The 12,477-nt window shown below is 39.4% G+C and overlaps 1 protein-coding gene across 1 annotated transcript; it reads left to right on the forward strand.

The window, feature by feature from the left end:
* On the forward strand, positions 11,253-12,260 carry LOC109232512. Its single transcript, XM_019398280.1, has 2 exons — positions 11,253-11,753; positions 11,955-12,260. Exons 1-2 carry the CDS (start codon positions 11,253-11,255, stop codon positions 12,258-12,260), a joined length of 807 nt encoding a protein of 268 aa, XP_019253825.1.

Below are 12,477 nucleotides of genomic sequence, written 5' to 3' on the forward strand. Positions count from 1 at the left end.
GAGGAAAGGCCCCGGTTGAGCTTTGATGTGCTTGCCGAGCGAGGTAACTGTTGGGTGTAACCTTGATTTGAGCAAATTAGGAACCCTTGAGCTATATTTTATGTGAACTACTAGTGTAACGACGTATATGCGAAGTGACGAGTGTATATACTCCGTCAAAATAATTATTTCCATGCCTCCCATAGTTCATTAATTATCTTATTCCATGTATTAATTATTACATACTTTAATTGCTTTATATGCCGTAACTTGTTACTTGTCATTAATTACTCTTGTATTGAAATATTCATTTCTTCCATGGTCCCATGATTTATTTGCTACTTGCCTTAATTGTCCTACTTGTACACTTTAAATGTCATATATTGGATTGTCTTGTTGCATTGTAGTAATTGTAGCATTCCTTGATGTGGTACGGGGTTCTATTGTTGTTGTGCTTCATAATCTTTGATCGTAGAGATTCTTATGAATTGAGTTGCTGGATTGATTACATTTATTGAATTTATTTATGGATCAGGTTGCATGCTGCAATGGTTGTGATGTGGTGAAATAAGGGAGGATTTGATATTGATATGGTGGGATCAGGTTGTGTGCTGCAACAGATTTTATATGTGATTATGATATTGGTATGGTAAAATAAAGGAGAATTTTGATCGGATTGCGCGGCGCATGGATTTTTCTTGATATTTCTATGGTGAAATAAGGGAGCATTGTGTTTGTATGGCGGGATCGGGTTGCGTGCCGCAACAGATTATGTGTTTTGTATTCATTGTTGTTATTGTATTGATTTCGAGCGTTGCTACATGAAATTATGAGATCGGTTATTTCGGGTTCTCTGATTACAACAGTTGAATTCTTTTTCATAAGTTGACTGCCTTAACTTTCCTGTTTTCTTTCCTATTATTATTATCATGTTGTGTACAGGTTATTGTAAGTGACCCGCCTTAGCCTCGTTATTACTTCATCGAGGTTTGGCTCGGCACTTGCAGAGTACATGTGATCGATTGTACTCATACTACACTTTGCACTTCTTGTGCAGATTTTGGAGTCGTTCCCAGCAGCAGTCAGTAGATTGGTCGGATCCGGTGCCTGATGGAAACTTGAGGTACAATTGCATGGTGTTCGCAGCCCTGAAGTCCCTTTCTACATCTATCTAGGTGTTTACTTTATATTAGACCATTATGCTTTCATTCATACTTTTATATATAGTACTCTAGTCGCTCGTGTACTTGTGACACCAGTTCTGGGTTTGTTTCTAGCATCGCTGTTATTTTGGTTTACTCACTCTATTTCAGTTTTATTAAGTTTCTTGGTTATCGTTTATTTTGATTTGTTAAAATGACTAAAAACTATTTCTAATATTGGCTTGCCTAACAAGTGAAATGTTAGGTGCCATTACGGTCCCAACAATAGAAATTTCGGATCGTGACACCTTTGATGCGTAACCCCTTCAAAAAGATACAACATAGTAGACATGCATGTCCACTGCTTTACAGATTATAGCCTTCGGCAGGGCTTTAGCTCTACTAATATAGGTGTACACATAAAGTTCTAGGAGATTAAAGGGAGAGCTCCCCTCACTTACAGTTTTAAGCATACAAAAACAGATAAGGCTACACATAAAATACCACTCACTAAACACAATCTCCTTGTGCTTTTTGGTTTGACTATAAATGTACCTTATTTGTATCCCATTAAAATTTAAAAGAATTATATTTTTTTCCTAATCAATTTAAATGCCATGTAAAGTAATTTGATTTGACAAATACAAATGTACTTCGTATCCCGTTAATCACTAAAGATTCACATTTTTCGCCTAACTAGTTTTAATGCCATGTTAAGTAACTCGGGACAAGATACTAAAGTACTTCGTGTCCCGCTAATCATTAAAGATTCACATTTTCTGCCTAACCAATTTTGATGCCATTTAAAGTAACTTGATTTGACAAGATATTATGTACTTCGTGTTCCATTAGTTAACAAAAATTTACATTTTTTGCCTAATCACTTAGAATGCCATGTAAAAGTTGATTTGACAAAATATAAATATATATCGTGTGTCCTGAATCACTAAAATTTCATATTTTTCGCCTAACTAGTTTAATGCCATGTAAAGTAATTTGATTTGATAAAATACCAATTACTTTGTCTCTCATTTATCACTAAAAATTTATATTTTTTGCCTAACTAGTTTAGTGCCGTGTAAAGTAATTTGATTTGGAAAAAATACCAATGCGCTTAGTGTCGCATTAATCACTAAAAATTCTCAAGTTTTGCCGAACTAGTTCATGAGCTTAAAATTACTCGACATTTACGCCCTCTTTGTGTCTTTGATTTGGTTGATTTGATAGGGATTTATCCTTATTATAGTCTAATATGTTGCCTTTCAGTGCAGGTGGTGTAGAGGGGATCAATGGACAGATAATGCATGAAGTGGGAGGAAAACAAACTGAGAGGAAGAAAAGCTCATGCACGGCTGCGCACGAGCAACCCCAACAGCGCACCTGAGCGCGGACATACCACAGGCAGCCTGGACAAGATGCGCGGCCATACACCCAGATGTGCAGGGCGCATGTATGTCTCCGGGAATTAAATGTCAGGCCTATTTTTGTAAATCGTGAGTAATCATTTTTCCCTATATGAAGTCTAAGCTCGTCCAAAACTAGTCATCTTGGATATTGGAGCATCTTTTGGAGAGAAGAAGGCAAGGAAACAACATAGACTTTGAATACTTCATTCGAATCATTCAATACGAAAGTTTGTTTGAATTTGTGGGTTGTAATATTTTCTTGTTCTCTTAATACTCTTTTGATGAACAATTTCTCAATTATGGAGTAGTCCTTCTTAGTATATTGACAGATATTGTGAATTGATTATTATTCGAGGCTTTGATTTCTATTAGTTGCTTGAATTTGTTGTAACGACCCAATCGATTATTTTGAGTATTTTTGTTCAGTTCCCTTAATTGTTATCTCCTCTATGTTATATTGTAGTTATGTAACTTATCGGGGTGTTTGGTTTGGTTTCGGGTGAGTTTTGAAGTGGAATGGAACACTTAGTCACAAAGTTGGAAGTTTAAGTTGAAAGAGTTGACCCTAGTTTGACTTTTGTGTAGAAAACTCCAAAATGGAGTTTTGACAATTTCAATAGCTTCTTACAGTAATTTTGGACTTAGAAGCGTGTCTGGATATTGATTTGAAGGTCCGTAGGTCGTTTCGGCTTGAATTGGCGAAAGTTAGAAAGTTGAATGTTTGAAAGGTTAAGAAGTTTGATTGGGAGTTGACTTTATTGATATTGGATCCGGATTGTGGTTCCAAAAGTTGGAATTGGTCTGTTGTCTCAATTATGACCTGTGTGCAATATTTGAAGTCATTGAAGTTGGTTTGGTATGTTTTGACATTATTTTTGAAGTTAGAAGTTCATAAGTTCATTAGGCTTGATCGATGTGCGATTCGTAGTTTTAGTGTTGTTTGACGTAATTTGAGGCTTCCGGCAAGTTTGTATCATGTTTTAGGACTTGTTCGTATGTTATGACGGGGTCCCAGAGGCCTCGGGCATGTTTCGGGTTGAGTTCGGACCATTTTCTCTTGAATTAAGACTGCTGGTTTTTTGTTCTGGTTTCCTTCTACACGTTTGCGATGGTTCTCCCGTGATTGCACAGAGTCCTCAGGGACTGTTGGAATTTTTCTCTCTTCGCGTTCGCGAAGATAACGGTGCGATCGCGAAGTTTGCAACGCTTGAGCATCGCGAAGTTTCAGAGCTTAGGCATCGCGAACACATGAGGTCTATCGTGTTCGGGTGTAAGGAAGGTGAGGCTGGGGCTGAGGCACGTGTTGTTCATCACGTTCGCGTGGCCTGGCACGCGATCGCATAGGTTGGGGAAGCTGGTCATCGCGTCCGTTACTGGCTTCACGCGATCGCGAAGAAGGTTTTATTGAGATGGGAAGAATTGTTCTACACGATCGCGAGTCTTTGTCCCCGATCGCGAAAGAGGACAACCGGGCAACAATGTTAAAATTCCAAAACGAGGGTTTTATCTCAGTTTTTATCTTTTGGATTTAGAGAGCTCAGTTTGTTGCGATTTTTTGAGGGATTTTCAAGGAAATCATCAGGGTAAGTGATTCTAACTCGGATTTGGCTATTATACAAGCATCTACCTTTATTTTTGTCATCTAATTAGTGATTGGAAAATTTGGGGAAAAATTGTAAAACTTCATAGACCAAATTTTGGGGATTTGAAAGGCGATTTGAGTTGGATTTGAGTAATATTTGTATGGTTGAACTCGTTATCAAATGGGCGTTCAAATTCTTAAGTTTGATCGGGTTCCGAGACGCGAGCCCAGGGTTGACTATTCGAGTTGAATTTTTGTTTCTCTTTAAAGATTTCAAGTTTATTGTACGGAATAACTTCCTATAGTTTGTACTTACGGTATGAAGTGGTTTTGGCTAGAATCGAGTCGTTCGAAGTTGGTTAAAAGTAGGAAAGGCTTACTAATGGATTGAGTTTGCGTGTTTTGAGGTAAGTGTCTTACTTAACTTTGTGTGGGGGAATTACCCCTTAGGATTGGTGTTGTTTTGTGTTAATTGTGGTATGTGAAAGCCATGTACCCAAGGTGACGAGTGTGTACACGGGCTAAATATGGTAATTGACCGGGTTTAGCTATATAGATTATTTTCATGCTTTAATTGAGTTGCCATAACATGTTATATTCACATCATTAGTCTATCTTCACATGCTTTACTTGACATTTTTGATACTTGTTATCTCTTAATTGCTAAAATTCTTTACATGCTTAGTTGAAGTATTGTTCTCTCAATTCCTTATTCATTATTTAACCGTTGAGTTCCTTTACTTGAAGTTGTTATTTTTGAAATATCTTATTGTTAAATTTTGGTGTTGAAGTTATAAAGGCTGTGATTTACATTGAGTAAAAGTTGTGAAGTTGTTTAAATACCATTTTGTTGAGTTATTCACTTTCGGTTGCTATTGTTGAGACTGTTGTACATACTGTGGTTGATCCATGGGCTATTTACTGAGGAAACATGATTATTGTTAACTCCTTTGGCAAGTTATGTTATTGGGCACTTGAGGTGTAATTTGTGATATGTTGTGATGTTGATACACATGAGGTGGTATAAGGATTTGGGGAATGAAACACATGCGGTGAGATAAGGTGGGCTAAAACACGGGTAGCTATTTCGGAAAAATAATTATCGAAACTAAAAGCAAGGCTCCTGCGGTGATATAAGGAAATATTGTGATTTGATTTATGAAATGAGACTACATGGCGGTACCTTGGTAGTGATTCTTGTTGATACCTTTCATTACATCACTTGTGTTTTGTTTGCATTGCTTTCTTGGCATTCTTATTATGTGTTTTCTTCCGTAATGTCTTAATCGCCTTAGTTCAGTGTAGACATTCTTGTTATATTTCATCATTGTATCATTTTTGCTGCTTTTCATTATCGTACTGTCATATCCTATTCGTTTTTTCCTACATATTCCAGTAGGTGTCTTGACCTAGACTCGTCACTACTCTACCGAGGTTCGGCTTGATACTTACTGGGTAGCGTACGTGGTATACTCATGCTACACTTCTGCACATCCTTTTGTGTAGATCTAGGTACCTAATACCAGCCTAGGCACCAGTGAGTCGAGCTCGGATCGGAGACTTCAAGGAATACCTGCCGGCGTCCGTAGGCCTCATAGTCACCCTCTATCTAGTTCTATTCCATTTTCCTTTTTATTGATATTGTTGCTTATTGATATTGTTGTATATTGATATTGTTGTATATTGATATTGTTGTAGATGGATGTTTAGTATACTCTTGTAGAGCTTGTGACTTGGTACCACCGGATTTTGGGAATGTTGTTCTTTTGAGGTGTGAAGTCCTCTTTATGATAGTTATGGTTAATTTGAGAGTCTTATCATTATCTCAGTTAAATTCTGCATGTATGTTATGCTTAACTAGTCTTAGAGACTAGGTGTCATCCCGACATTCTACTGAGGGGAATTGGGGTCGTGACATTTGGTGAACGAGTTTTGAATTAAATTACAAAGTTATTTGGGGTTTAATTTAATCGGAAGAGAAGTATTGCTGCAATTTTTGTTGTGTTATCTTAAGTGGGTAAATTTCACGACTCTCATAGGTAATTGAAAGAGCTTTTAGAGTTATCAATTGACCCAATTTAGAGGAATAGTCGAGAGGCGTTCTTCATAAGATCATTTATTCAACATATTCTTGCATATGTTCACAACACATATCATTGGGTTGTTTAGCGAACTCCAGTTCATTCGGAAGTAGAATTTGAAATTTAAGATAGCCTAATAATCTGTTATAATCGGAAAGTCAATAGAACTTAAGAGTGAACTCAACACAGAGTAATACCCTGAATAATAGTCGAGCACGTATCTTGTCAAGCCCATATTTCTCTTATTGATATTCAATCGTTTCTATTTAGCTACCTAATTTCCATTATTCACTCGTAATTGATAATCTTAGTTTTACCCGTAGTTCATTGATAACACAAAATCAAAGGTTATTTTCCTGAATAGTGTTAAGCTGAAGATCTATTAAGGCTTTATTTAAATGTAACGACCCGGCCGGTCGTTTTTGGAATTTACGCCTCGATCCCCCATTAAATGCTTTCCCTAAGTTCATTTCTGCTATTTTGGTTTGTCGGGACGTTCGGTGTTGGGATTCGGAGTGTTTTGGGACACTTAGTCCCTAAATGAGAGCTTAAGAGTTGGAAAATGATCTGTATTCGGAACAGTGTGAAGACAACCTCGGAATGGAAATCCGATTGTTCCGTTAGCTCCGTTAGGTGATTTCGGGGTTGGGAGCGTGTTCGGAATGTATTTTGGAGGCTCGTAGCTCATTTAGGCTTGAAATGCCGAAGTTTGAATTTTTGAAGTTTCCGGTCTGATAGTGAGTTTTTGATCCGAGGCTCGGATTGGAATTCCGGAAGTTGCAGTAGCTCCGTCATGTCATTTGGGATGTGAGTGCAAAATTTCAGGTCATTCGGACGTGTTTTGGTTAGGTTTTTGATCGAAAACGTATTTGGAAGAAACTTGTAGTTCTTAGGCTTGAATCTTTGATTTAATCGGGTTTCCGGTGTTGTTTTAGGTGTTTTAAGGATTGGTGCAAGTTTGAATAAGGTATTAGGTGGTATTGGTGCTTTTGATTGAGGTCCCGGGGACCTCGGGATGATTTCGGATGGTCGACGGGAAGAAATTCTAAAGTGTGCAGCAGCAGATTTTGAGTCTTCTGGTATTTCCGCTTCTGCGGCTTGGGAACCGCAGAAGCGGAGACGCAGAAGCGGCTTCTTCATCGCAGAAGCAATTCCAGGCATCTCCGCAGGAACCGCAAAAGCGGTCCCTTCCTCCGCATAAGCGGGACCGCAGAAGCGGGATTTGTACCGCAGAAGCGGAGTCTGGCCTTAAGTGAAAAACCGCAGAAACGGTTCGTGGTCCGCAGAAGCGGGACCGCAGAAGCGGAAATGACTGTTCAGAAATATCAATTTCGAAGGTTTAATTTCATAAGTTTGAAAATCAATTGGGAGCTCGGGAGAAGGCGATTTTGGGTGAATTTTGAAGAGAAAATCTCTGGGTAATGTTTTCTTGACCCTATTTAGTTGTATTCCATCAATATATAGTTAAATCCACCATTAGAATTCGAATTCAAGGTCAAAATTGGGGAAAATTTGAAGAAACTTCATAGACCTAATTATTGAGTTTTGAGTGGGCAATTGACCTCCGATTTGGGAGATTTTTATATGGTTAGACTCGTGAGAGTACGAGGGTTCTAAAAATGTGAACATTATTCGATTCCGAGACGTTGTCTTGAGGGGATTTTGGTCATTTTACCTATTTTTGCGTCCTAGCTTTAAATTTAATAGTGGAATCAGTTGTTTGCAATATTACTTACGATATGTAATTGAATTGAATAGATTTGGGCCATTTGGAGTCGGATACTCATGGCAAAAGTGTGATTTCGAGTTGATTTTTGGTGCCGATTCGAGGTAAGTGGCTTGTCTAACCTTGTGTGGGGGACCTTTCCCCTTAGGATATGATATGTGGTAATTGAGTGCCTTGTACGTGAGGTAACGAGCGCGTACTTGATCTAATTGTTGAAAAATCCGGTTTTTACTTAAGATATTGAGACTGAGTTTCCTTCATATTTGCCTTGTTTTACTTGCAGTTATAACCTGTGTTAGATTAGAAAAGCAGTTTTAGGTTATTTAACTTGCCTAATTGTTTAAGTTGCCTTGACTGTACTACGTGAAGCATGGTAGGCTAGTACTACCTGATGTTTGTCTTTTGTACTTCATTTCTGAATATCTTCTGGTTGTGGTTGCGCATTTACATTGGGGCTACGGATGTGGGATTCCGGTAGCTCCCCCCTTGTTTGTTTACTTTGGGACTATGGGTTCGATTCCCGGTAGATCCCCCTGCACTTTTACTTTGGGACTGCGGGTTGGATTCCCGATAGATCCCCCCCTGCACATTGATAGTTGGACTACAGGACGGTATCCCGGGAGATCCTTCGGATATACACATATGATGGACTACGGGACGGTATCCCGGGAGATCCACTGGACAGTTGAGAAAAGGACTACAGGACGGTATCCTGGGAGATCCTCATTGTTACCATTGGTATTGAGCTGTACTTACTCTGTGGTTGTTCCGTTTTTTGTGTATTTGCTATTGCCTTGCTTAACCTGTCTTATTTCACTGTTGCCTTTATTATTTCTGTCAGATTATCATACTGTTATTACTATATCTTGTCCCAGTATGGCCCTGACCTTCCTCGTCACTACCCAACCGAGGTTAGGCTTGGCACTTACTGAGTACCGCTGTGGTGTACTCATGCCCTTCCTGCGCATGTTTTTCATGTGCAGATCATCTAGGTACCTCTACTCAGGTGCACTATCAGTGAGGCAGGAGGACTACGGAGACTTCGAGGTAGATCTGCTGCGTCCGCAGACCGACGAGTCTCCCTCTTATTCTAACTTTAGTACTTAGTTTTTCCTTATTTAGGTTGTTAGAAAATTCTGGAGTTTGGAACCTTTACTATACAGTTCTGTAGCCTGTGTTGCCCGTGAGTTTCCGGGTTTTGGGAATTGTTTTAGACTTGTGATATTGAGTTGTACTTGCCAAGCGGCATTCAGTACAGTTTCCTTTAGATATTTGATTTGATTTTCTCTATTTTTCTGCAATTATTATATTTCCGCAAATGTTAGGCTTACCTGGTTATGGGGACCAGGTGCCGTCATGACATGTTCACGGTTGGTGAACTAGGGTCGTGACATTAAACCAATCCCTATGGAAAAAATTTAATAAATATACTATCTTTGACTACCGAGCCTAAGTTTTATATACCAGTTTTGCGCTCATCAAATTTATGCGCCATTGTCGGGGATTGGCGATTAATAGTGTTTAAAATAGTTTTCGGTGCTAATTTAGGAACAATTTTTATTTAATTTTCTTTTTACGTTCTTCTCATCTGTTTGCAGGCAACATGTTAAGTTTAGTGGTGTATGACTCGATCCTCCTCCAAGAATTGGTGCCATACAATCCGAATTTTGACAATCACGTGCGGCAGTTGAGAAGGGAGAAAGAATCTAGTGGATCCTTTTTGGGTCAGACTTCAACTCAAAATACAATGGTTATCAACGAAAAGAAATTGGACCTAGCTGCGAGAGAGGCAGTACAACAACAGGCTGCACGAGTTGCAGCTGAAGCAACCCTTAGAGCTGCTGAGGAAACGGTTGAAGAGGGTCGAAGATTCAATCTTAACCGAACCCTGGTTGAAGATGAGGGTCTACAACCAGCGACAATCTAGTGAAAGGCCCCCAACCATTGATGCTAACAATTTTGAACTCAAACAAGAAGTCATCCAGACCATTCAGAACAACTGCATTTTCGGAGGCAACCCCAATGAAGATCCCAAAAACCATCTGATGGACTTCGATGAAATCATGAATACATTCCGCTATAATGGAGCATCACATGATTCCATCTATCTCTTAGCATTCCCTTTCTCACTTAAGGATGATGGAAAGCAGTGGCTAAGGAGTTTACCCACAGGGTCTATCCGTACATGGGAGGAGATGACTACCAAGTTCCTAGAATAATATTTCTCCACTGCTAAGACTAGAAGAACGAGGAAGGGGATTCCTAATTTCAGCCAAGGAGAAGGGGAGACAGTGTTCGAGTCATAGGAAATGTTTAAGGAGTTGTTGCGGAGGTGCCTTCATAACGGAATAGAGCAATGGATGCAACTCCAAGATTTTTGGGACGGGCTAAATCCTTCATCAATGAGATTATTGAACAGTGCAATTGTAGTTCCTCTTATGAAGAAAACTCCAGAAGAGATTGTCACACTCTTAAATAAACTATTTGAAGACGCAGAACAATGGTCCACTGATCAAGGTGATCGAAAAAGGTCAGCGGGGGTGCACCAAGTAGAATGGTCTGTAGCAATGTAGGCCCAAATTGCAGCAATTACTAAGGTTATCAAGCAATTGACAATAGCCTAGGTGCAAAATCAACCACAGTTGGGATGTGACATTTGTGAAATGGGACACCAGACTCATGAGTGTCAAACCTCTACTATAGAGGAAGAAGTGAAGGAATTGGGAAATTTCAGCAGAGGCAACTACCAAGGAGGCAACAATTTCAACTCTATGGGACAGAGACATCTAGGGTTCTCATGGAGTTCTTCAAGTGGTAGCTTGAACTCATGGCAGTAGCAAAATCCCATAGCACCTGTACAAGGACAACCTGGCTTCCAAAATCAACAAAGGCAATAGTACCAGCCTCCACTGCCTAACAACATAAGTTTAGATGATCTAACAAAGGTATTCATTCATAAAGCAGATAAGAAACTTGAGAAATAAGGGAAGACCCATCAGAGAACAAGGAATGGCCATTCGGAATCTAGAAACACAAATGGGACAAATTGCATCCTTATTATCAGCAAGGGCTCCTGGGACTCTGCCTTGTGACATTGAGAAGAACCCAAAAGAGACGATCAAGGCCGTGTCTCTCAGGAGAGGAAAGGCATTAGCAGAGCCTATTGCAAAACCAAGGGTTGAAAAGGTGATCAAATCAACCAAAACAACAGAAGAGCAGAAAATTGGTGAGTCTTTGGTTACGAAGAATATCATCGAGAAGGAGGATGATAATTAGAAGTCAAACAGTGATGTTGAAGAAAGCAAGCACATGCCACTGTTACCCTTTCCTCAGAAGATGAAGCGAGAGAAATTAGATAGATGCTTTGGAAAATTCTTAGAGATGCTGAAACAGTTGTATGTGAACATCCCGTTCACCGAGGTGCTCACCCAGATGCCGGCCTATGCCAAATTTCTAAAGGAAATCCTATCAAGTAAAAGGAAGCTGGAGGAAACGATAGTGGTCAAACTCAATGCACATTGTAGTGCCATCCTACAGAATAAAATTCCTCAAAAGTGTGGGGATCCTGGAAGCTTCACTATACCCTGCTCGTTAGGGAGTGAAATTTTTGACAAAGCTTTGTGCGACTCATGTGCATTCATTAGCTTGATGCCATTGTCGATTTTCAAGAAATTTGAAGGAGAACTAGGAGTGATAAAATATGTGCCGGTATCATTACAACTGGATGATTACACCACTATCATACCAGAGGCCATAATTGAGGGTATTGTGGTGAGGGTGGACAAATTTGTCTTCCCAATAGACTTCATTATAGTAGACAAAAAAGTGAATAAAGAGGTATCTCTAATTTTGGGGAGACCATTCCTTTTCACTAGTCGGTCAATTCTTGACATATATGAGGGTTAGCTCATGCTACTAGTGGGAAATGAAAAAAATGGTGTTTCAAATGAATAGAATGATGAAATACCCGTTTGATGAGGCATCTGCCTACGAATGTTTCAAACTGGAAGTGGTAGGAGAGTTAGATGAACAACACAGCTGGACAAGATGGTAGGTGATTCATTAGAAAGATGCATTACTCAATCGAGTATAGCAGAGGATGAAGACCCTGAAATCAAGAAAGAAGCTCAGGCATTGGAAGATGAAAACCAAGTTGTAGATGAAGAGGAATTTGAGAAAGAAAGGATCAAGCCAAAGCTGGAATTGAAAGTACTCCCAACACATTTAAAATATGCTTTTTTGGAGACTAACAATTTTCCTATAATTTTTTCTGCTGATTTGATAGGTGAACAGGAACACTTGCTAGTGGAATTATTGCGGAAGCATAGAAATGCATCCGGTTAGAGCATCGCCGATATTTAGGTAATTAGCCCCGCAATCTACATGCACAAGATCTTGTTGGAAGAAGGTAGCAAACTGGTGGTTCAGTCCCAACACAAATTGAATAAAAAGCTAAAGGAAGCGGTACAGAAAGAGATAGTCAAACTGCTGGATGCTGGTATAAAATTTTCCATCTCCGACAGACAATGGATCAGCCCCGTACAGGTTGTGTTAAAAAAGG

Source organism: Nicotiana attenuata, chromosome 9 (genome assembly GCF_001879085.1).
Source record: "Nicotiana attenuata strain UT chromosome 9, NIATTr2, whole genome shotgun sequence".
In the NCBI taxonomy this organism is placed as follows: Eukaryota; Viridiplantae; Streptophyta; class Magnoliopsida; order Solanales; family Solanaceae; genus Nicotiana; species Nicotiana attenuata.

What these genes read in the sequence shown, in the direction of transcription:
- LOC109232512 (XM_019398280.1), top strand. Translation starts at nt 11,253, where the DNA reads ATGAAGCGAGAGAAATTAGATAGATGCTTTGGAAAATTCTTAGAGATG. An exon ending in ACAAAAAAGTGAATAAAGAG is followed by an intron (nt 11,754 to 11,954) that starts GTATCTCTAATT and finishes TGAACAACACAG; the next exon opens with CTGGACAAGATGGTAGGTGA.